At 35.7% G+C, this 26204-nt stretch overlaps 1 protein-coding gene across 2 annotated transcripts; it reads left to right on the top strand.

Moving 5' to 3' along the window:
• The first annotated feature begins 3162 nt into the window (after positions 1–3162).
• On the top strand, positions 3163–19120 carry tulp1a (TUB like protein 1a). Of its 2 annotated transcripts, none has more exons than XM_073823348.1 (13): positions 3163–3263; positions 5244–5370; positions 5843–5944; positions 8869–8988; positions 10160–10270; positions 12573–12746; positions 13930–14012; positions 14103–14273; positions 14392–14504; positions 14600–14708; positions 14799–14897; positions 17821–17992; positions 18150–19120. In XM_073823348.1, exons 1-13 carry the CDS (start codon positions 3249–3251, stop codon positions 18281–18283), a joined length of 1530 nt encoding a protein of 509 aa, XP_073679449.1. In that variant the 5' UTR covers positions 3163–3248; the 3' UTR covers positions 18284–19120. The 2 variants fall into 2 exon arrangements, with proteins under 2 accessions (XP_073679449.1, XP_073679448.1); XM_073823347.1 differs by having other exon boundaries at positions 5840–5944.
• The last annotated feature ends 7084 nt before the right edge of the window (positions 19121–26204 follow it).

Here is a 26204-nt window from a genome sequence, read left to right as displayed (position 1 = left end):
AAAGCTAAATACATGCTGGGAAACGGCACTCTCATCTTATTGGCCTTTTAAGACCACCAGCAAACCCCAACGTGTATGTTTGCAAGTGCAAAAGACACTGGCAACGCATGGCCACAGAAATGAAAGAAAGCTAAATAGTTAGGCCTAATGATTATCAGTTGTAATATTTTTAATGCATGCGTTAATGTCCACTGAGATTATTTTTGGGAGCCAACTGATTTACTGAGCTTTGAAGATTTTATTTGAGACGAATTTGGAGGTTTTGCAATCTTCAGATTTTCAGAGATTTTCACTTGATGCCTCTGCAGAAAGAGATCTTGAAGGAGGTTTGGACAGAAGACAGGTGAGTAAATCCTTCTGATTTATTATAAAAACTGTTATAAATGCATCTGCTTTGCTAATAATGCTGATTTATGTCTTAGCCTTCCTAACAATGACTCTGAAAGGTCAGTACAGGTGAGTTATGCATCAATGTTACAGTGTGTTTGTGAAAGTTTGTGCATGTTTCGGTCTGTCTCCATTCAAGTGCAAGCCTGCTTTAATGTAGGTCTAAAAGTCTGAGAACCCTAAAAAGTAATAGATTTAAAATGCATTAATTTTATACTAAGTATAGTCTATTAACATATTTACTGATTTATCACTTGAGACTTCCTGATATAAAAATAGTAATTAAACTTTCTTTGGAGTACTACTTGTGCACAATGCACATTTCTTAATATTAAGCCTAAAATATGTTTTAATGTCACTATTAATGAGGATTTTATGATCTTTTGAATAATATCAGTCTTTAAGCACAATCAGATATACTTTAGTTGGAATTCAGTACCACTTTCACACAATTAAAGGGCATTATACAAATTGTTCCAATTTAGCAGACTTTAAATATACCAGTTTACTTAATATTCTTTATAAACACCTTGAGCAACTTTTAATTGGGTTGATACAGTCCTTTATTATTTGTGATAATATGCTCGAGTCACACACAGACTTTAACATTCAGCACGCGAATCACAACAATGATAACAATTCACATTTGTTTATTTTTATTAATTGTAACAACAACCATTTTATTTGCTCTTTGTTGTTGTGCTACTGACACAAGACAACAAATAAAATTGGCAAATTAAAACAACAACAGTAAAACAAAGCAAATGCATAATTTATTCATGCCACAATGCACTCTGGGAGTCAGTGAGTAGCTATACTAACTGCAAATTGATATTACAAAACATTTTAAGTTAAATGAACTCAACTTTGTAATTAATATGACTAAACATTTTAGGTAAATATCTGATTTTTTTAAAGTTCACATTACTTAAATTTTTTTAGGGCAACCAGTTTCCTCATGTATTTTAAGTAAATTCAACTCATCCGGGTTTAGAGTGTACCTAATTTTACACATTAAAATGCAATAGTTAACTAACTATATATTTTATTTTTTTATTTAACCTTTATTTATCCAGGTAAACTGTTTGAGAACCACTTCTCATTCTCAGTTGTTATACTTACTAGGTTTTATTAAGTTACAGCTACTTTCAAGGCAAGTAAAACAATTTACTTACTGATTCGAGTAACGCTGACTTAAAATATTCAAGTAGCCACAAAGGAACCAACAACGTTAATAAACCAGTGAACAGAAAAAGAAGAAAAGACACGTTTTTGTGTTGGGACAATTATTAATAGACTTTTCACTCATTTCCTCCATTCTTTCACTTTATCTTGAATGTTGAACTTTCAATACAACTGAAATATTTGAGAGAACATCACATAAGCTGACTTCATAAATTGATGTTGATTAAAAAAATTTTACCATCATAGTGATTAGTGTTCCCTTTGGCTGGGCACTTGGAACTTTGTTTGTTTTATTATAGCTTTCTTTCTATCAATGCAGCAATGCATCATTAAATCAGAGTCATTTGATTTCAAAGCAAGAAAAATAATAAGCAAATTGCTTTTAGAAAGTGATCTGTTTTCTAATTCAATCATTATATTGATGTTTAAAGTTTGCGGTAATATGCTTGAGTCACACACAGACTTTAACATTCAGCACGCCAATCACAACAATGGTACTAAACATTTGTCAGTACAAGATATTATTCCTGTTTCACTTTACTTAGTTTTTTAGACTTTAGATTTATAGACTAGGAACATTTCCAAAATTTATGGAAAAGCTCATTACATCTTCTGTTGGCAACAGTCTTCACAAGTTCTTGCGATAAGTGATGTTGACAACGTAATATTTTTATTGAATTGATTCAACACGTTTTTTCAAGTTGAGGGGGCAAATTCTCTAGTTCCGTCAATTTACAAACCAGTTGAGACAGTGAAAACTTAAAATGTTAAATTGAATCAACAAATTCAGAAACTGCTGTGTCAACACTAAGTGGAAATAGCCTGACTTGTTGGCAGAGGCTATTTTACACTAACTCCAAGTCCACAACGTGTGATTAAGCTAGTCAACACTGCAAAAAACAATTGTCAAATATAGGCTCTTGTGGCACAGATGGTACGATCAACCCAAGTTCAAATTTGCCTTTTGCCATCTTTTTTTTTTTTCCTTTTTAAATTTCATGTCACATCGGAAAGCCATTTATTTTCAATAAAAATGAAGGAAATAATGGAAAAGTTGGTAGGTATCGGGAGGGCCCAATAAGGTGGCATCCATTTAATCATTTGAATTAAAATTATTATTGCATACTGTTTTATAAAGTACTACAACACTGAGGTGCAGACAATTGCCACTATTATTAAGTAGTATAAATAGCAAAAACTCCTGCTATTTTTACTTAGTGTAAATAGCATCTAGTTATTTACATTTAGCCTCTATCGCCAAAAAGGAGAAAAAAAAAACATTGAAACAGCTAAACTGATGTGTACACTTTAGGTACTTTGAGGCACTAATATGCACCCTTTAGTGGTAAATAAAGTACTAAGGTGTACCTTTTGAAAGTGTACTGCCCCAGTGACAGCTTTGTACCATTGATCTTGAAGTGTAATGGAAGAAACTCATTCTGCAGTCATGTTTATTGTGTCAGTACACATCGGTACGTTTCTCTGGAGTTGTTTTGGTTGCTCCTAAGGCAGATGGTCATTACACTGAATCCTATTATCAAGTTCTCTGGACTAAACTAGCTTTCATAATCAGCCACACTGATGCCCTCAGCACACTCTCATGTAAACACACATGACAGCTTCTTCTGCTCTCTTGCCTGGACTTTTACAATCGAACCGATGTCATCTCAATAACCATGTCTTCAGAAAAGGTACATCTTATAGCTGACAAGAGCTAGCTTCTAAACGCAGTTATAAATGACTTCAATGTATATGATACTGGATGTTTTATGCTGTAATGGAGCAAATACTAAGACAATGTTTTTTTCATTTTATATCAGGCATTAATACTGTAAGTCTGTGGAAGGTACTAAACAAGCCTAGGTTTGTCAGATGAAGTTAATGCAAGTCTATTTGATTGATTAGGGTTTTGTGTGAACATACCTATGTCTATTTGTTCTTTTTCAGGACATAACATGCAGTAGGTTGTGATTTACATACTTTCAAGAGCCTTACAACCAGTTTATCTGCCAATATGTACATTTTAAGATGTCAGGGAACAACCTTAAAAACAAAAAATCTACCTACACACTTAAAAATAAAGGTGCTTCACAATGCCATAGAAGAATGTTTTTCGTCTAAATGGTTCCATAAAGAACCTTAAACATCTGAAGAAACTTTCGGTTTCACAAAAGGTTCTTTGTGGCGAAAGAAGGTTCTTCAGATTATAAAAAGATAAGAATGAAATGGTTCTTTAAAGAACCTTTGACTGAATGGTTCTTTGTGGAACCAAAAATGGTTCTTGGCATTGCTTGAAGAACCTTTAAAAGCAGCTATATTTTTAAGAGTGTGTAACCTATATGATCTAACATATTTTCTTAAAGAAAAGCCATTTCATCTGAATTTGTCGATATTTGATCCCAACTTTAGTGACAAGAATGTTGCATATATTACTGGAATTTTGAAATATCTTTATATTTTTGAATAAATGGATATAGCTCATAGCCTGGGCATTTTGTAATATCTTGATTGATGGACTAGACTCTTTGATCATCAATTTGATCGTGCTTTCCTGTCAGGAGGATTTAGAAAGGCTTTAGAAAGCAAAGCACTGCTTTCATAATATTGGCAGCCAATGGACTCAGTTGGCTCTTGTTGTTCTAGATGGTTCCTGGTACCTGCTTGGTTAAACTGTTTTTCTAGAATATTTTGGGCACTGAAAAATAACTAAGAACAGGCTTTCGAACAGGTTTCCATGTTTAACATTTGTAAATGTTTGTTTTTCCAAAACAGGAAATATTTTTTGCATCTGTTTCCTTTTTCCTGTATATCCTGTTACATTTTTAACCATAAAGGGAGGAGAAAATGAGAAAGGAATATGTTAGAGAGGGGTTGATCAGGGCCACTGGAGCATGGCACTGAAACTCACTGACCCAGAAGAGGAGACATGGCTGAAATTATGAAAAGGGCTTAAACATTAACTCTAATTAAAAACTAGCCGGTCAATATTTCTCAGCCAGCCAAGCAGATGCCTTTTCTGTCATACAGAATCTCACTTAAACTTAAACTGAATGTACTGTGAATAGTCTATGAAGGGGTTTTTCATAACGTTAAGTAAGTAAAACCCCTGTGGCGGCAGTAATCAAGGATCCCACTGTCTTTGCTCTTTGTTTAAGTGAGGTATATAAATACTCATTTAAGATGTGACCTAATCAGATTATATGCTCCCCACTCCGTGCAGTACGGAAACAGGCTGTGACGTCCGGCCTACATTGTGTAAGAATTAGACTTTCTCCATATCTTTAACCTAGCCCTCAGCATTCTGTACATGAGAGGTCACATCTTAAACTAATGTGACACAACCAGTCAAACAGATTTAACCTACTTTGTTTGAGGAGTGTTTAAATGTACAGAAACTTATGACTTATTGTTTCTCATTAAAAAAAGGTGTTAACGTGATTATTACAAGAATGCATTGTGATATGCATAAATGCATAATAGCTGCTTGTGTTTAGTAATAAAGTCATGCACTTGTTTTCATTTTCAATTTTTCTTGCTTTCATTGATGTGTGGCAATGGGTAAGTTTAAAACTGCTTGAATTTACACAACCATTCATAAAAATGTACAAGTATGCCAAGAAAACCTTGAAATGTACAGTAAACGCCACTCAATGTCTTTATTAACAGTGTAGAAGACAAAAAAGAAGAAGCCGGAGACAGATTCTGGAAAGGCCAACGGAGCTGAAGCCAAACCGAAAAAGAGCAAAGCTAAAAAGAGTGAAGAGTTGTCAGGCGAGGAGGACAGTACGCCCTCGAAGAGTCAGTCTGACACATTACACATGTCACGCAATTAACAACTGTTGTGACTTCATCTTACAGGATTTGGATTATTTGGATGTTACTTAGGAAATAAAATAAACAATGGTTACATGAACACCGAATTCCCACATGTTCAAGTTTGTGCTTTGAGAGACACACAGTGGCTACACATAAATGTATGAACATCATTGCATTAGAGTATATAATTCAAACCATTTCAGAAAAATAAATTGGTCAGTTTTGAAATGACAGGCTTTATTTTGGATGTTAGTTCTAATGTAATGAACTACACTTGTGGTCACTCTGCTAGAAGACGTTGAGAAGAATTTCATACATCTACTAAAAACAGCTTGTGTCCAGATGATCAGTCATTATTATTAAATATCCAAACATTTCTTAAAACACTGTCATTTTGTATGGAAATGCTCCATGGTTGCTTAAAACAATTTTTTGTTTGGTTACTTCTCAGCAGAGAGCAAAGCGGTAAAGAAGAAGAAAACCGAGAAGGACAAAGAGGAGGCAGCAGAGAAGAGCACAAAAAAGAAGCCCAAGAGTACTCCTAAGAAGAAGCAAGGTAGGCAAATAAGTATATATTAAACATGCAGTTCCATCCATCCATTTTCCAAACCAATGGTCCTATAGGCCATAAGCAGGGAGTGAACTCAAAAAATGTATATCCCGCACACTACTCTAACTTGCAAAAATGAGCAAATTTAGTGCAAAAGTTTAGTCAATCGTGTGTTTGAGGGTTGGAGCTAAACTCTGCAGGACAGTGGCCCTCCAGGACCAAAGTTGTCCAGCTCTGTTCTTAAAGTTTATCATAAGTAGTTTAAACATTATATTTGAAAATGAATAAATAATTAAATAAAAAATACACATGGGGCTTTTCCATGTGACTAATTAGTCTGGACAATATTGACTGACTGATGGCACCACAAGATCACAGACAGTCACAAGATGGACAATATCTCCACTTCCTTTGAAAAGTGAAGCCAAAACATCCCAGTATGGATGCTGTAATCTTGTGTCAATTATGTCATTTGGAGTCTGCGCAGTAGTGATTCATTTGGAGCCAGAGTCTGCGCAGTAGTGATTCATGTGGAGCCCGAGTCTGAGCAGTAGTGATTCATTTGGATCCAGATTCTGCACAGTAGAGATTCATTTGGAGCCTGAGTCTGTGCAGTAGTGATTAGTTTAGAGAATGAGTCTGCACAATAGGAATTTGTTTGGAATCCGAGTCTGTGAAGTAGTGATTTGTTTTGAGCTTAAGCCTGCTCAGTATTGATTCATTTGGAGCCTGAGTCTGAGATATAGAGATTCATTTGGAGAACAAGTCTTCACAGGAGCGATTAATTTGGAGCCTGAGTCTGTGCAGTAGTGTTTCGTTTGGAGCTTAAGCCTGCACAGTAATGTTTCATTTGGAGCCAGAGTCTGCACAGTAGTGATTCTTTTGGTCTGCCTAGTAGTGATTCATTTGGAGCCAGATTCTGCACAGTAGATATTCATTTGGAGCCCAAATCTGTGCAGTAGTGATTCGTTTGGAGTCTAAGTCTGTGCAGTGGTGATTTTTTTGGAATCCGAGTCTGTGCAGCAGAGATTAATTTGGATCCCGAATCTGCACAGTAGGAATTTGTTTGGAATCCAAGTCTGAATCTGTGCAGTAGTGATTTTTTTTGGAGTCCAAGTCAGAGTCTGAATCTGCGCAGTAGTGATTTGTTTTAAGTCAGAGTCTGAATCTGCACAGTAGTGATTTGTTTGGAGTCAGAGTCTGAATCTGCACAGAAGTTATTCATTTGGAGTCTGAGTCTGCGTAGTAGTGATTCATTCGGAGCTTGAGTCTGCGCAGTAGTGATTCTTTTGGAGCCTGAGTCTGCACAGCAGTGATTAATCTAAAGCCAAATTCTGCACAGTAGTGATTTATTTGAAACCCGACTCTGCACAGTAGTCATTCATTCAGAACCAGAGTTTGCACAGTAGTGATTGTGAGGTGAAGCCACAGTATCAAAGCCCTGCCCAAACTCCAGCAGACCCAATCGCAAATTCACAATCATAAATCCATTATTAGAAAAACTAACACTTGAACATCAGCGTACTAAGAACTACTTAAAAATTATTTGAGGTGTAATTAGATTTTTTTTTGTTCGGCCCATTTGTTTTCATAGAGTGTGGGCTTTATGGCCTATAATGCAGCCAGCCACCAGATGGTCATCAAAATGTTTGGCTTCACTTTTCAGCAGATTTGCAGCACACATGTTACAAACCTTTCAACTAGCCAACTAACCTAGGCATATAGTACAAAGGAACATAATCGATGTCATGCTTTGGAGAGCCCTTTAGACAGAAAACATTTCTACAATCTACATATACTATACTGTAATAATGTATTACCGAAATATATGTTTCTGACAAAAAAAATTGTCTGGCGAAGTATGCTTTTATAATCAGATGATGTAGTTATGACACTGACCAGCAGGGGCTAATGAAGCTGTGATACCCAGTCAAACCATGACCTCTTGGTGACTTCAGTAAAAAAGGGAAGTCATTTCAGAGGGAAAGCAAGTTTTTAAAAGACTTGTTTTTTTTTTTTTAAGAACATGCACAGACCAAGAATGTATATTAAGTCAACAGGACCAGTTTTAGGATATATTTCATTGCCTTAAAGGAGAAGTCCGGTGTGATATTGACCTAATGTGTGTTGAATCATTATACCGAGTGTGAACTTACCTTGCATATCTCATCTCGGTTTGTGTCCTGCAGTCCGAAATCTGGGGTCAGTTAGCCGATGCTAACAGCAGGCTGTCAATGAGGGTGAATAGGGCATCGGAGTAGCCATGTAAATAAATCACTGTTTTACACCATTTACAAGGCACAAAGTAGCTCCACACTTCATTGGTAGACTTCCAAGGGCCCTGACATTTAAAACGAGACATTGAGAACTCAGAAAAAGCACCGGTAGTTTATTCACAAGAAGATTTATACAGACAGTACCTGCAAGAAATTTACCGGCCGCCGCCATCTTGAATTTACTGGGAACTTTTCAGGTTATCAACTTATCAGGTTGTAGTTTCCTTCCTGCTCGACACTTGACCTATCGTGACTAAATTCAAGATGGCGGCGGCCGGTAAATTTCCTGAAGGTACTGTCTGTATAAATCTTCTTGTAAATAAACTACCGGTGCTTTTTCTGATTTCTCAATGTCTCGTTTTAAATGTCAGGGCCCTTGGAAGTCTACCAATGAAGTGTGGAGCTACTTTGTGCCTCGTAAATGGCATAAAACAGTGATTTATTTACATGGCTACTCCAATGCCCTATTCACCCTCATTGACAACCTGTTGTTAGCATCGGCTAACTGACCCCAGATTTCGGACTGCTGGACACAAACCGAGATGAGATATGCAAGGTACGTTCACCCTCGGTATCATGATTCAACACACATTAGGTCAATATCACACCGGACTTCTCCTTTAATGATTGATATGATTGGTCCTTTTTGATCAGATTCTGATGATGACGATGATGAGGATGACGAAGAGGAGACCTCACAGAAGAAAACCAAGAAGAAAATCACCAAAGAGAGCTCCCCTGCTGGCACCAAAGAAAAGAAATCAAAGGCCAAAGGTCAGCTAAGCGTATTCACAGTTGAATGCATGCTAATTAGCGAGGCCAAGGTTCGTTTTTGAGCTCTGCTCCATTAGTTTCAACAGTCAAGTAGCATTTGTGTTATTATAAGAGTCACTTTGAACTTTGCTGGGGGGTTGGAAGTGTTTTCCAAAAGTATATATTGAGTGTATTTTTGGTCTCTGAAACCAGAAATCCTGAAGCTTTTGGTTTTTAGTTTGTTTTCCCCCGTCAGAGCAAAACACTTTAGGTATCGAGTCAGAGGAAACTGTTAGACAATGGCTTCAGTGTGTGTAACTCTTAATGTCGTTATGTACACATGCATGGGGGTTTGCTGCTCAGGAAGAGGATTAGCGCTAGATCTCGTGAGCTAAGAAGATTAGTCAGAACAATACGAGAGAGCTGTCTTAAAGATCACCACTCTGCTTTATCTATGAGCTGAAGTGGGGGACTTTCAAGTGAATTTGACTCTTGTTTTTAGTTATATGCTTTTAGGGATTCATTTGCTCGTCTTGTAAAGGCTTGGCCTTGTTTTTCCTGTTGTTAAAAGACAGATGGTGAGCTCCTCAGGGGGTGTCTGATCAAGCCACTCGGATAAATGGAGAAACGACTTAAACAAATGGAAAACAAAGTCCAGCTGCTAACTAATACGTTTTACCAGACAATGTTTCAGCAATGACCTAGATGAATGAAAACCATCACAGACGACCTCCTCTGGGGCTCCTAAGGGGTGTGCGTATAGGTTTTATTAAACATTTGAGCAAGCTTAATGCATGTTTCAAAAGTTTAACAATGATTGTGGGTGGAAGTAAGACAGACATTAGTACTAATGGCTCTGTGAGACTGAGCTATCGCTGTTTTGACATTCAAACTGGAAAGTCTCTGGTTGTCATCCATGTACTGAGCCATTAGCAGCATAATTTCCATATTGAAAGACACCGCTCTTCAGCTGGAAGCCGTGCTGATTATCTGGAACTGGCACACCTGAATAACCCCAGGGAGTTCTGGGAACCGGTCCTAACTTGACTATCACATAAGGACTCTCAGCTAAATACCCTGTGAACGAACTCTGCATTAGCTTCAGTGACTCATAGGTTTTTGTTGTAGGCCGCCCACCATAGTGGAAAATACTGCATTATCTCATTTTTAATCCAACCTATTGTCTTTGCAGAGAGTAAAGGTGAATCAGAAAGTAAAGGAAAGACAGCAAAGGCTAAAAAGGAGCCAGCTTCTATGTTTCAGATAAATGGAGATAAACCAAATTTTATCGCAAAAAAGAAAGGTAACTTCACATTTCATAACACTGCACATTAATCATGGTATTGCTAAAGACAACTGGATGTCAAGAATATGCCTGGGTTATAGCCTATTTACTTCTTTTAATAATTAAAATAAAAAGTTCTTTAACAATTTTTAGTACAATTATGAAATCATATTTTTTTATGGTCATTTAATAAACAAAATTCCTGTCTAGAAAATAACTTGTATTGAGAAAAACATGAAAATTAATTGAAAAATGATTTTTAAAAAATCATAAAAAATTATTGATGCATATACAGTTGAGGTCAAAAGTTTACATACACCTTACAGAATCTACAAAATGTTAATTTTTTACTAAAATAAGAGGGATCATAGACAATGCATATTCTTTTTTTTTATTTAGTACGGACTTGAATAAGATATTTCACATAAAAGATGTTTACATATAGTCCACAAGAGAAAATAATAGTTGAATTTATAAAAATGACCCTGTTCAAATGTTTGCATACGCTTGATTCTTAATACTGTTTTTGTTACTTGAATGATCCACAGCTGTTTTTTTTTTTTTTTTTTGTTTAGTGATAGTTGTTTATGAGTCCCTTGTTTGTCCTGAACAGTTAAATGGGCCGCTGTTCTCCAGAAAAAGTCCTTCAGGTTCTTTGTTTTTTCAGCATTTATGTGTATTTGAACCCTTTCCAACAACAACTGCAGATTTTGAGATCCATCTTTTCACACTGAGGACAACTGAGGGACTCATATGCAACTATTACAGAAGGTTCAAACCCTCGCTGGTGCTCTGATGCATTAGGACCCAGGGGTGTAAACTTTTGAACAGAACGACAGTGCGTAAATTTTTCTGATTTTGCCTAAAAATCTTTTTTTTTTCATTTAGTACTGCCCTTCAGAAGCTACACAAGATACTTACATGTTTACCAGAAAACAAAATAAGTTAAATTTACAGTGATCGTCATATAAAAAAGCTCTTAATTTTAACGTGCTTCCTTCTGGAGCATCAGTGAGCATCTGAACCTTCTGTAATAGTTGCATATGAGTCCCTCAGTTGTCCGCAGCGTAAAAAATCATACAGTTGTTGTTGGAAAGGGTTCAAATACACAAAAATGCTGAAAAAACAAAGAATTTGTGGAACCTGAAGGATTTTTCTGAAGAACAGCGAACAGTTTAACTGTTCAGGACAAACAAGAACAAAAAAAAAAAAAAGAAGAAGAAAAAAAAACAGCTGTGGATCATTCAGGTAACAACACAATATTAAAAGTCAAGTGTATGTAAACTTTTGAACGGGGTAATTGTTATAAATTCAACTATTATTTTTTCTTGTGGACTATATGTAAAAGTCTTTTATGTGAAATAACATATTCAGGTCAGTACTAAATAAAATAAAAAATAACATGCATTTTGTATGATCCTTCTTATTTTGGTAAAATGATTAACATTTTGCAGATTCTGTAAGGTATATGTAAACTTTTGACCTCAGCTGTATGTATATTTTAAAATCTATAGGTGCTAAACCTTCACTTAATTTTCTTTATTGCTTTAATATATTGTTAATATATGCTATTTTTTTCCCAGGTATTAAGACTTGTATGGCTTAATATAATGTAAAGGATGCCTCTTACTGAAACATGTAGTAGAAAACCCATGAAAGAATTCAATTTTTAAAAAATTCACATTGTTTTATACATATTTTGGACTATGGGGTACACCATTGTGATTTGAAATGGTTGCGCTTGGTGAGCTACTGGCGCTACCTATTGCTATTTTTACCGTAACTCGGAAAATTAAATACTGATACGATGACCACAGCTACTAAGAGCTTACAGGTGGCGATGTATGTAAGCGTAGGCTTAAACCAAATGCCGTACCATAGATTTTCCCCACAAGGAGTCTAAACGCCCCCTTAAGTGAAATCCACAATGAGAAACTCTTTCAGTGTCTGTGGTGTCATGACAATTTTCAAAAGTTTTATTCGTCCACAGGCATCTTCCCATTCTTTTCTCATCTACTAGAAAAGCAATGAAGACTTACATTGCTTCTGTTGTTGCCCTTCAACTGAAAAATTACATCTAAAAGCTGCACAATGTGGCATCGTATCAGTATTTTATTTTCTGATTTGTGTTGTGGTAAAAATAGCAACAGGTAGCGCCAGTAGCTCACCAAGTGCAACCATTTCATGTTATATAATGTTATATACAATCATTAGTAATATAATTAAAATAGCGTAAAATTATGCATGCTTGTATATAATGTTTTGAAGGTTATTTATTACTAAATTGTAATTGTGAAATTTGTTGCCTGAATCTTGAAAGCATCTGCTCCAGCCACCAAGTCGGACAGCGATGAGAGTGAGCCAGAGACTAAACCCAGCAAGAGCAAAAAGAAATCCACTGCCAACTCCACCTCCATGTTTCAAGCTGGAGGAGACAAAGACAAGAAAAAAGACAAGAGTAATAAAGACAAAGAGAAAAACAACAAGAAAAAGAGTAAGTGAAAGACTTGCATGTAAACGCCCTCTTCGCACGGAAAACTTCAACTGTTTGTTTATAGCATTTGGACAAAAGCTCAAGAACTCTAAGCACATGTGCTTCCCCACAGCCAGAAACAGCAAACTCTTGCAGCACTTGCTTCATATTTTATGCTTATTGTTATGTAGTTTTGTCAAGCTTCAAAAGTTTACATACACTTGATTCTTAATACTGTGCTGTAACCTGAATGATCCACAGCTGTGTTTTTTGTTTAGTAATAGTTGTTCATGAGTCCCTTGTTTGTCCTGAACAGTAAATAGCCTGCTGTTCTTCAGAAAAATCTTCAGGTCCCACAAATTCTTTGTTTTTTTCTGCATTTGTGTGTATTTGAAACTTTTCCAACAATGACTGTATGATTTCGTGATCCATCTTTTCACACTGAGGACAACTGAGGGACTCATATGCAACTATTACAGAAAGTTCAAATGCTCACTGATGCTTCAGAAGGAAAACTAATGCATTAAGAGCTGGGGGTGAAAACTTTTGAACAGAATGAAGATAGGTACACTTTTCTTATTTTGCCTAGATGTCATATTTTTTCATTTAGTACTGTCCTTCAGAAGCTACAGAAGATACTTACATGTTTTACCCTGATTTTCAAATTCCAAAAGTTTTCACTCTGGCCTCAGTGCATTGTGTTTCCTTCTAAAGCATCAGTGAACGTTTGGACCTTCTGTCCCTAAGAAAAAAAAATGTATCTCAAAATCATACAGTCATTGTTGGAAAGGGTACAAATAACATAAAAAAAGCTGAAAAAAAAAACAAAGAATTTGTGGGACCTAAAGGATTTATCTGAAGAACAGTGGGCAGTTTAACTGTTCTGGATAAACAAGGGACTCATGAACTATCAAAAAAAACAAAAAAAAAAAAAAACAGCTGTGGATTACGAAACAACACAGTATTACGAAATCAAGTGTATGTAAACTTTTGAACAGGATCATTTTTATAAATTCAACTACTATTTTCTCTTGTGGACTATATGTAAACATCTTTTATGCAAAATGCCATTAAGGTCAGTACTAAATAAAAAAATAATATGCATTTTGTATAAAAAGGTCAAATAATTAACATTTTGCAGATTCTGAAAGGTGTATGTAAACTTTTGAGCTCAACTGTAACAAAATAATGACTTCTCATTTAGACGCTGCTAAATCTGATGCCAGTGATGATGAGGATACAGAAGTGCCCAAAAAGAAGAAAGGCAAAGGAAGGAAAAGTAAAAAGGTAAAACTCTTGTAAACCAAGGACATTTCCTCCTAAAGTAAAGAAGGTATAATCTATATAATCTGAAGAGTATTATCTCTCTCGTGACAGGAGGAAGAGAGGCCTCCATCACCAGAGATTGAGTTTGATGATCTTGAGGAGTTTGTTCTTCAGCCTGCACCTCAGGGAACCACCATAAAGTGTAAAGTGACGCGAGACAAGCGTGGCATGGACAGAGGCTTCTACCCCACCTATTACCTCCATTTAGACAATGACAAGAAGGTGACTTGCTCTTACTTTTGAGTCAAATTCATGCAGAACTTTGGTTTTCTAATGAGAGGATAGTTGAAATGCATGAAATAGTGACTGACTTGAGATCCTCTTCTACCTCACCCTGCAGGTTTTCCTATTGGCTGGTCGAAAAAGAAAAAAGAGTGCAACGTCAAATTATTTAATATCTATAGATGCCACTGACCTGTCACGGGGTGGAGAGAATTTTATTGGAAAATTGAGGTAACTTGCATGCTATAAAATGTACCAAAATAAGTATGCAATTGTTAGCACAAATAGCACTTTCGTCTTTGGTTTTTGGTTTGTCATCTCTATAGGTCCAATCTCATGGGTACTAAGTTCACAGTGTTTGACAATGGTCTCAACCCTGACCGTGCCCTCAGAGACATGTCTAACGCCCGACAAGAGCTAGCGGCTATCATTTACGTAAGTGCTTACTATATTTCCACAACAGTCGTCCTGGAGGTTGGAAAATCTGGCAGAAGTTTTAAAATAGATACTGATGTTTCTGTTTAGGAGACAAATGTGTTGGGGTTTAAAGGGCCCAGAAAAATGACTGTGATCATCCCAGGCATGGATGACGACAACGAGCGGGTGCCGATACGTCCACGAACAGTGAGTTTGGTTACTAACACACTGCTATATCTCTGACATGCAACAGCAAAGGCAAGCAAGTCAATTCCCAACATATGCTCATTGAAAAAACATGCTTCGAAACCCAAAACAGTACTTATACATACAATTCACTGCAGTTTTCATCTGAAATAAACACTAGAGGCAATAAAACACCAACAACTTTAATTCCTTTTCGCTCATTATATATACAGGGCAGATTATTGATTGATACGGACTATTTTCATGTAGTTCCTCGCATACAGTAATAAAGACTCAGATCCTAGTACAATACTGTTATGACCTCAAATTACTTTGCAAATAATTTTTCCATTTTGACATTTTCATCACATAATCCACCCCATGTGTATGGCTTTTCTGTCATAGTAAACTTGCTCAGTAGCACACCTGGTACAACATTGCACTTGAAAGTCCAATGAAACGAGTCACAATATCTCAAAAAAAAAAGCAGATTATTGATTAGTAAAGACTATTTTCATGCAGTTCCCTGCATAATTAAGACTTATTATCACACACTTCCTAGCATAATGCTGTCATGACCTCAAATCTAATTTGCAAGTAATTTGAAAATGAATACATTTTAACATTTTCCTTGCATAATCTACTCCATGTGTATGGCTTTTCTGACATAGTAAATATGCTCAGTAACACACCTGGTACAACATTGCACTTGCAAGTCCCATGAAACGAGTCACAATAAAATAACTCAAAAACTTAGTGGCAGTAAAACACCAACAACTTTTATTTGTTTTCATACATTGTGATTACAGGGGCAGATTATTGATTAATACAGACTATTTTCATGCAGTTCTTTGCATAATAAAGACTTGTTTTTACACCGTTCCTAGCACAATGCTGTTATTGTAAATTCCTAACAACCTCGACAGCGCATCAGAATTACTGGCCCGAGTCCGACTGGAACCTGGCTTCTTTCTCTTTCTCTTCCCCATTGCACAACTGCTGTTTTTAATAGCAAAGTAATTACATTTATTTTCATTTATATTTCTTTAGTTTATAAAGTTAATTTAGAAATATATTTGGAATGTTTTTTTTTTTTTTTGTGTGAAATTCAAGTTTTTGTTTTTTAAAGTAACGACCAAGCGGCCAGCGGCAGATAGATCAGTTTAGCCTTCTCAGGTAATCACGATTTAAATTAAAATCCTTAGATATAAAAAACTTAAAGCATATCACAATATTAGTTTAATCTTTTAACCTAGATAAATGTGTGCTAATAGGCGCATTCCCAGTCGTTTGTGCGGAGAGTGGAAGCTTTGCAGGACATGGTGCCGCCAGTGCTATGTGAAACTTCATTTTTGCTCATAAAGGTAAGAGTAATAAATTGACTTTAAATTAGTACTTCACTACTATAAAACGAAATAATTCAAATCGAAAACAAAACTCTTTCATTAGCTATAGGCCTAATCCATAAAGATGCATTTAGGCATTAAAAGTGCGTCCAGTGAGCAGATGGCGAGTTAGGATCGTCAACTTCATCTTTGCGACACAGACTCAGAAAATACTGGTTTATTAATAAAAAATTTTAATATCTCCTTACTTTTTCCCTGGCAAATTTATGGTAATTGCTTTAGCTGGGGCTTTGCGGCCAGCTTAAGTTTACTGCGTGCATTTGAATGCGAAACTCTGCTGAAGGCACTTGCGTTTGCTGCTGCTGCTGCTGTTGGCAGGACACTAAACACCGTCACGGCAGAATAAATAGCAGAAACACTATTTTATGCTTGTTATAATGTGTTTTTCTTCAGATATTTGTCTTTTCTTTTTATTACGACAGGTTGTCTAATAAATTGTTAAGCACTGTGTTCTCATAGCATTAAGGATGTGGAATAGTGTGATTTTGACAAAAAAAAATTTAATTGGAATTAAGCCAACTAATCGATTAATAAAAAAAAAAAACAATCGGCCAACTAATCGATTATCAAAATAATCGTTAGTTGCAGCCCTAAAATGAATACATTTTGACATTTTCATCACATAATCCACTCCATGTGTATGGCTTTGCCGACATAGTAAACTTGCCCGGTAGCACACCTGGTACAGCATTGCTCTTGCAAGACCCATAAAACGAGTCACAATAAAATAACTCAAAAATACAATAAAATAAAACTTAGTGGCAGTAATACATCAACAACTTCTATTCTTTTTATTCTCACGCATTATGACTACAGGGGTAGATTATTGATTAATAAAGACTATTTTCACACACTTCCTAGCACAATGCTGTTATGACCTCAGATTACTTTGTAAATAATTTGTAAACTAATACATTTTGACATTTTCAACACATAATGCACTCCATGTGTATGCTTTTCTGACATAGTAAATATGCTCAGTAGCGCACCTGATACAACTTTGCACTTGCTAGTCCCATGAAACAAGCCGCAATAAAAAAGCTCAAAAACATATAAAAGCAAGTTAAAATGTTATGTGGCTTAAGCAAATGCTTTATTATTTCACATTTGCTTCTGTTAATGCTATCAGTAGACACTGAGCATTTCACTTTAAATGTGTCATGGAACATGCTAGAAGCAATGTAATAGTATTTTGCAGAAATGTGGTTACGCACATATTTTTTATTCAGATAGACTCGATTGCAATTTCACAGTGGTGACTATGATTTTATTCAGCACATTTTAGTTAGGATATGATTTTAAATTATTATATTGAGCAGGGATATAGCTGTGTCTCAAAACCTAGCACACTAACTTGATGTCAGCAACCTACATGGCCAAAAACAACATTTTAGTTTAAATGGAATTTGATTAAAAAAAAAAAATTAAAAAGACTCTTAGAATAGTGTATGAACCAAACATCTGACTAACATTAACACCAATATTGTCTAAATTTATCAATTTATTCATGCATAACAATTGTGTTATTTTATCTTCAGGACAACGACAATATACTTATGCGCTTCCAAAACAGGCAGATGGACAACCTGATTGAACTCCACAACAAAACTCCAGTTTGGAATGACGACACCGCTTCCTATGTCCTCAACTTCTCTGGTCGGGTCACACAGGCCTCTGTCAAGAACTTCCAGATCGTCCACAGCAAAGACAGTAAGTGATACTGTGATTTTGACAATTCTTTACCTCCTTACCTTGGATTGCACAAAAATGGTATGGTATGGTATTCCACATTTGCTGGAACAATGCTCATTTGTTACTATTTCCTGAATATAAAAACTAACATGACTGTAAATGCTCTCTTTTTCAGATAGTTACATTGTGATGCAGTTTGGAAGGGTGGCAGACGACATGTTCACTCTAGACTATAATTACCCCATGTGTGCAGTGCAAGCCTTTGCTATCGCTTTGTCCAGTTTTGATGGCAAACTGGCCTGCGAATAAACACAAGGCACAAAATTCTTCGAACAAGAGTCAAATCTTTGCAGTCAACACACAATAATAACTTCATCATCAGGATGGAAGATGAAGGAAGATGTGTTATTTGATAATGTGGGACATTTTAATGATTTCCACTGTGCCTGAAAGTGATTGGGATACACTTAACTTAGATACAGAAGAGAAACTTACACCAGAGCTAGGTGTTGCATATACAGTACGTCTGCATGTATGTGATGATGTGATAAATGCAGGCTACATAAAATGACTAAAAGTGAATTAAAGACTTTCAGAAAATGTGATTATATTTTCTGTTGTGCTGAGATTTATGAATGATTTTTTTGATAACAATCAGTGATCAACGCAGTGCATGTTTTTATCTAAGATGCAAAACAAATGACAATATACATGTGTGTGCATTTAAATGTCATTTTGAAAATTTCTGTTTAAAATTTATTAGAATATGTGTTTGAAAATATTTTATCATATTGTGTTTTATTTATTTTTGTTTTACTGTCTCTGTCAAAATGTGCATGCCTTTATATATCCTTTTATTGAAACAGTGATTTGTTTTGTTCATTAACATTTTTTTTTTCGGCCCATGCTTTTTTTTTAACGAAAGATGCATGTTTCATTTTTATGCATGAAAAATGCATGGTTACATGAAAGATTCTGTAACACTTCATGACGCACATCTATCAAACATATTTTGCTCACTTTTAGAAAATTATAAGAGATCTCCGAAATAATGAATCAAAAATAAATACTGAATGTACTATTGTTTCATTTTATTTATTTCTTTTTAAATAAAGGGGAAACATGGAGCTGCAAGCTACAAGTAAATAGTCCACGCAAACATGACTTTTGATTTATTACTGGAAGATTTTAATGATGAACTACGGAAGTTGTCCTTAAGGTGGCGCTGTTTCAACAAGGCTTAATGGAATACGCCAGACTGCTGTGTAAAATCACACTTACATTGGCCTTCTCACCTGTCTGAATGTGTTCAGTCCTCAGCATGTCCTCTTCAATATTATTTTTGTAATATGTACACTTTTCTACATGTACATTGTTCAGCTGTGGCCAAATACACTAGTCTGACACATTATGCATTTAAAAGTTGCTGAATTAAAAACAAACAAACAAACACATTTAACAGTCACTGATGTGACACTCCTCTCTGTGGCGGCTGTGCTTGTAAACACAGCAAGCAACAATGAATTTTAACGCACAGCTTCTTAAAGGTGTGATAAGACCTTGTTGACATCAACCAATGGCGTGAGCCTGGGGCGGGGCTACCTGTTTGACCGACCAATAGCAGATGAGGGAGTATTTGAAAAACAACTCTATTCTTCAACACGAAAGTAAACCTATTGGAAATAACAAGAAAAATAACAACGTGCAGTAAATGGTAAAACTTTTTACCACAAACCAAAGTGTTCATAATTAAGAAAATACTTTAAATAGATGGCAAGACACACCAATTTAGAATATCAAGCAGCAAAATAAGCTGTTTTGTACATATATAGCTGGATGCTGATGAGACTGGAAGCCAGACCCATAAAATTTACAAATGGCCGTGACTACTCTTACAGGAAAAACAAGATGGATTGATACAAATCCTTTTGGTGAATCAGCTAGGGATCACAGAAATTGTACAGCAGCTTAAATTAGATGTGGTTTAGTTTAAATTGGATATAATTTATTTTTGTCTTAATAGTAGCGTAAATAAGTATCAGTTCCATTTGTTGATGTTAACATTATTAAAATCAAAGGCATCTCTTAATATGTGACCCTGGACCACAAAACCAGTCATAAGGTTAAATTTTACAAAACTGAGATGTATACATCATATGAAAGCTCACCAATTAAGCCTTCTATTGATGTATGGTTTGTTAGGATAGGACAATATTTGGCCGAGATACATCTATTGAAAATCTGGAATCTGAGGGTGCAAAAAATCTAAATACTGAGAAAATCACCTTTAAATTCTCCAAATTAAGTTCTTAACAATGCATATTAGTAATCAAAAATTACATTTTGATATATTTATAGTAGGAATTTTTCAAAAAATCTTTTTGGAACATGAACTTTACTGCATTCCCTAATGATTTTTGGCATAAAAGAAAAATCAATAATTTTGACCCATACTATGTATTTTTGGCTATTGCTACAAATATACCCCAGCGACTTAAGACTGGTTTTGTGGTCCAGGGTCACATATTATTTAATGGACCTGAGCTAGCATGAACTAACAATGAACAGTTGTATATTTATATATATATATATATATATATATATATATATATATATATACAGTTGAAGTCAAACGTTTGCATACCTTGCAGAATCTACAAAATGTTAATTATTTTACCAAAATAAGAGGGATCATACAAAATGCATGTTATTGTTTTAATTTAGTACTGACCTGAATAAGATATTTCACATAAAGGGCATTTACATATAGTCCACACGAGAAAATAATAGTTGAATTTATAAAAAATGATCCTGTTCAAAAGTTTAAATACACTTAATAATTTTTTTTTCTGAATGATCCACAGCTGTGTTTTTTTTTTTTTTTTTTTTTTTTTTTTTTAGTGGTAGTTGTTCATGAGTCCCTTGTTCATCATGAACAGTTAAACTATCCACTATTCTTCAGAAATGTCCTTTAGGTCTCAAAAATTATTTAGTTTTTCAGCATTTTTTGTATTTGAACCCTTTCCAACAATGACTGTATGATTATAAGATCTATCTTTTCACACTGAGGGCAACTGAGGGACTCATATGCAACTAATAAAGAAGGTTCAAACGCTCACCGATGCTCCAGAAGGAAAAACAATGCATTAAGAGCCGGAGGGTGAAAACTTTTGTAATTTGAAGATCAGGGTAAAATGTAACTTATTTTGCCTTCTGGGAAACATGTAAGTATCTTCTGTAGCTTCTGAAGGGCAGTACTGAAATGAAAACAAAAAGTAAAAGAAGAAGATGATATTTAGGCACAATAAAAAAAATATATATATATTGTTCAAAAGTTTTCACCCCTAGGCTCTTAATGCATTGTATTTCCTTCTGGAGCATCAGTGAGCATTTGAACCTTCTGTAATAGTTGCATTTGAGTCCCTCAGTTGTCCTCAGTGTGAAAAGATGGATTTTATAATCATACAGTCATTGTTGGAAAGAGATTGTTTTTATTCTAGAGCGAGCATCAGAAAGCCCAAACATGCTTTTTTAAACAGAATATTATTAAATAAAATATTGTGCTAATCAAGTTAGTTGGATAATCTATTAACCAGTTAAATAGAGTGTAACATAAATCTAAGTCTAATAGAATGTGTTATTTGTGCATTTATATTTATATATTTTATTTTTGTGATGTCTAAAAACTGTGAATGTGCCTAATGCCCCAAACAATTAGTACAAAAAAAAAAAATAAAACAGGAGGATTCAAAACAAAAAGTGCATATTTATTATTATTATTATTATTATTATATTTTTCTCAGTTAGGAAAGTACCAGTCATGCCCAAAAATGCAGTGTAGATTTTAAGACACACTCACACAGCCAATGAGCGCATCTCAGCGGATCCCCACGCGTGAGATTTGCTCCTGAAGTTTGAGTGGGGTGGAGATTTGACTCCCTCCTCCTTCAGGACTCCTCCTCCAGCGCTCCGCTCGGGTTCGCCGTGATTTCATACCGAAGTCATACTTCACATTCCAGCTTTACTGTCAAATCAGGAGAAATATTTCTTCAAAAACACCAGCGTGGTTTGCATTCGTAAATGAGCTCATGCGATAAAGCCTGAAATCCCTTTTTTGCCCACAGCAGAGCAGAGGTTTGCGTTTAAGGTAAGTGCAAAAACTCTTATTGCGCTCCTTTGTTTCATGCGGTCATTGCGCTCGCGCTGCAGTTTTTACATCATTCTCATTTTTGGCATTTTTTCGGAGCTGCTTCAGTGATGTTGCATCGCATACTCACACACCTGGCTTTACAGATGCAAACTTATTACTGATATTTCAATACACACGTGCGGCAGTGGAATACGAGCGCTGTATGAGAATGAGAAAGTTTGTACTACTAATTCCGTGAAGCATTTAATAATTGTTTCTATGCTTGTTGTTATATTTTTTTACATACTATTCATAGGATTATCAAAAGTAAAATGTACCTGGATCATATAATAAATGAAAACCATCTCATTTCTATATGACTTGACCTAAACCATTTTGTCTTAAAATAAAAATAAAGTTTTCCTTTGTTTAGTTAACCTATTAAAAACTGGGCAGATCTGTGACATGCAATCTTAAATGCATGTAAAACAACTGTTTGTGATTTCAGAATAAATTCAGTTGCAAGTATAAATGTGTCAAAAAAAAGTAATTGTTAAGAATTCATGTAATATTGGCAATGCCTTTGTGTTTTATGTAGGTTAATTAGCTTTAAGCCTGTAAGAACAACTCATAAAACCCAGCCTATTCATGACAAAATTAGACTGCTTAGTGTTTGTTGTCCGTATGAAATGGTCAGTCTCTAGTATGATTCAGTTACAGCTGTTAGAGGGAGTGTAATAATTCCATTCAGAAATAGTCTTTTAAGTCACTTAAGATCTCTCGCATCTTGGTTCAGTCATCACATGTGTCAGATCAACGCGCCCCCTCAGTTTCGCCGTGCAGAGATTGAACAGGTTTTTCAGGTTGTGTGAGGTTACAGTGAGCAATCAGAGGAGAATTTCTTGTAACAAATGTGAGAGACTGTAACAGTGGTGCCAAGAAAAAAAATAACTCCAGACGTTTCCTTCTGAACACTTGTTGATGAACTCTTCTCTCACTTAAATGATTTTATCCCAACAGAATATTCAGCGATTGACCATTAAATTCCTTAAAATGCTTCTTTCACGATTCTTTCACAATTTTTCCTCTATTTTTTATTTATACAGCCATTCATTCCCACAAAGGTTCAGAATCTAGAATGTTTTTAGATTTACATAGTATTTTATGTCTCTGTGAATATAAGTGGGACTTTTCTTAAAGGAACACTCCACTTTTTTCTGAAATAGGCTCATTCTCCAACTCCCCCCGAGTTAATAAGTTGATTTTTACCGTTTTGAAATCCATTCAGCCGTTCTCCTGTTCTGGCGCTATCACTTTTAGCATAGCTTAGCATAGATCATTGAATCCTATTAGACCAATAGCATCGTGTTCAAAAATGACCAACGAGTTTCGATATTTGTCCTATTTAAAACTTGACTCTTCTGTAGTTATATTGTGTACTAAGACCGGCGGAAAATGTAAAGATGCGATTTTCTAGGCCGATAAGATTAGGAACTATACTTCCATTCCGCCGTAATAGTCAAGGAAGTTTGCTGCCGTAACATGGCCGAAGCAGGCGCAGTAATATCACGCAGCACTTCGCAGCACATGACCAACTGCATGCACAGGGAGCGTTCCTCGTTGGAAGTTACCTAGCTGGGAACTAATTTCAGGTTAATCTTGACTATTACGCAAGCATGGGAGTGTAGTTCCTAATCTTATCGGCCTAGAAAATCGCATCTTTACATTTTCCGCCGGTATTAGTGCACGATATAACTACAGAAGAGTCAAGTTTTAAATAGGACAAATATCGAAACTAGTTGGCCATGTTTGAACGCGATGCTATTGGTCTAATAGGATTCAATGATCTATGCTAAGCTATGCTAAAAGTGATATCGCCAGAACAGGAGAACGGCTGAATGGATTTCAAAACAGTAAAACTCAACTTATTAACTCGGGGGGGGAGTTGGAGAATGAGCCTATTTCCAAAAAAAGTGGAGTGTTCCTTTAACACTGGCTGTGAAGCTTCAAGAGGACCTGCAAAACATGACAAGTGTGTTTGGTGAGCTCACTGCTTTAAATAGCATTGCAGCGTGTTCTTCTTTGTGCTTCAGACCGGTACACTGTGTGAGGAACGATATACCTTACAGATCTACACCAGTAGTTCGGTCGTCCTTACACTCTTAAAAATAAATGTGCTTCACGATGCCATAGAAGAACTTTTTTGTCTAAATGGTTCCATAAAGAACCTTTAACATCTGAAGAACCTTTCTGTTTCACAAAAGGTTCTTTGTGGCAAATAAGGTTCTTCAGCAAGAAATGGTTCTTTAAAGAACCTTTGACTGAATGGTTCTTTGTGAAACCAAAAATGGTTCTTCAATGGCATTGCTTGAAGAACCTTTTGAAGCACCTTTATTTTTAAGAGTGTAGGGCTAGATTTTAGGATTGACCTGTTTTTTTTTTTTTATGTCTGTCCAGCACCTGGGGTGTGGAGGTCAGGTCATGTGTGGTGTGTCTGTAAATCCAGACTTCGAAATTGTCACTCGTTGTATAATTTCCTGTGGATCATCTGGTATTAGTCGTTTAAGTTTGGACTTAGACATGTGTGACGGATTCTTTTTACATGCGGTGTGCAACTGCATTGTTTTCTTAGCCATATGGAAGAATTCAAGTACAGTTTTCTAGCTAAAGGTCTATTCAGATGGCATTTTTGGAAGTGCCCACAGGCAGATATGAAGATTGGTGCTTTCTAATATCTAGACGCATTTTTGAAGGGATAGCTTATCCGAAAATGAAAAGTCGGTCATCATTTACTCACCGTCTTGTCATTCTGAACCCATTTATCTTCAAGACACAAATAAATATATTTTTAGCAACAGTCTACCCACTGAAATGTCTCACAAAAGTATGCTAATCCATACAAATTGAGCTGTTAAACCCAAAAATGAAACATTGATGTTTATCTGCTTACCCCCAGGGCATCCAAGATGTAGGTGACTTTGTTTCTTCAGTGGAACACAAATGAAGATATTTAACTCAAACCGTTGCAGACCGTTAGTCATATAATGGCAGTCAATGGGATCCATGGTTTTGAGAGTCAAAAAAACATACACAGACAAAACCAAATTATACCCTGCGGCTTGTGACGATACATTGAGGTCTTAACACACAAAACAATTGGTCTGTGCAAGAAAATGAACATTATTTATATCATTTTTTACCTCTGATCCACCGCAATGTCCAAATGTCTTGAGCGTGTGACGAAGAGCAAGCTACCGTAACTTCAGTGGATCAGGCTCAAAAGTTTTTAATCGGTTGCAACAATCAGGATAAGCACAAGTAATTACCATTTTGAGTAGCCGTCGTACACACAATCTCTCTGCATTGTGTACACAATGAGTGACATATACGCGTGACAGATTGCTTCTAGCGTGGAAAAAATAGGTTAAAAATTATATAAATACTGTTCAGTTTCTTGCACAGACCAATTGTTTTGTGTGTTAAGACCTCAATGTATCGTCTTCACGAGCCACAGGGTTTAATTTGGTTTTGTCTGTGTATGTTTTTTGACTCTTAAAGTCATGATTCCTATTGACTGCCATTATATGACTGACAGACTGCAACGGTTTGAGTTAAAAAATCTTTGTTTGTGTTCTTCTGAAGAAACAAAGTCACCTACATCTTGGATGCCCTGGGATTAAGCAGATAAACATAAAATTTTCATTTTTGGGTGAACTGTCTCTTTAATTACTCACCTTTTTGTTATTCCAAACCCGTAAGACCTTCGTTCAACTTTGAAACATAGATTTATTTTTGTTTTATTTGCGCACAAAAAGTATTCTCGTAGCTTCATAAAATTCAGGTTGAGCCACTGATGTCACCTGGACTATATAAACAATGTCCTTACTACATTTCTAGGCCTTGAACGGGTCAGTTGCGTTGCTTTCATCAAAAATATCTTGATTTGTGTTCTGAAAATGAATGAAGGCCTTATGGGTTTGGAATGACCTGAGGGTTAGTAATTAAAGGGATAGTTCACCCAAAAAATAAAAATTTGATGTTTATCTGCTTACCCCAGGGCATCCAAGATGTAGGTGACTTTGTTTCTTCAGTAGAACACAA

This window comes from Garra rufa, chromosome 18 (assembly GCF_049309525.1).
Source record: "Garra rufa chromosome 18, GarRuf1.0, whole genome shotgun sequence".
Taxonomy (NCBI): domain Eukaryota; kingdom Metazoa; phylum Chordata; class Actinopteri; order Cypriniformes; family Cyprinidae; genus Garra; species Garra rufa.
Note: the sequence above shows the minus strand (reverse complement) of the source record. Positions and strands in the feature narration are given on the sequence as shown.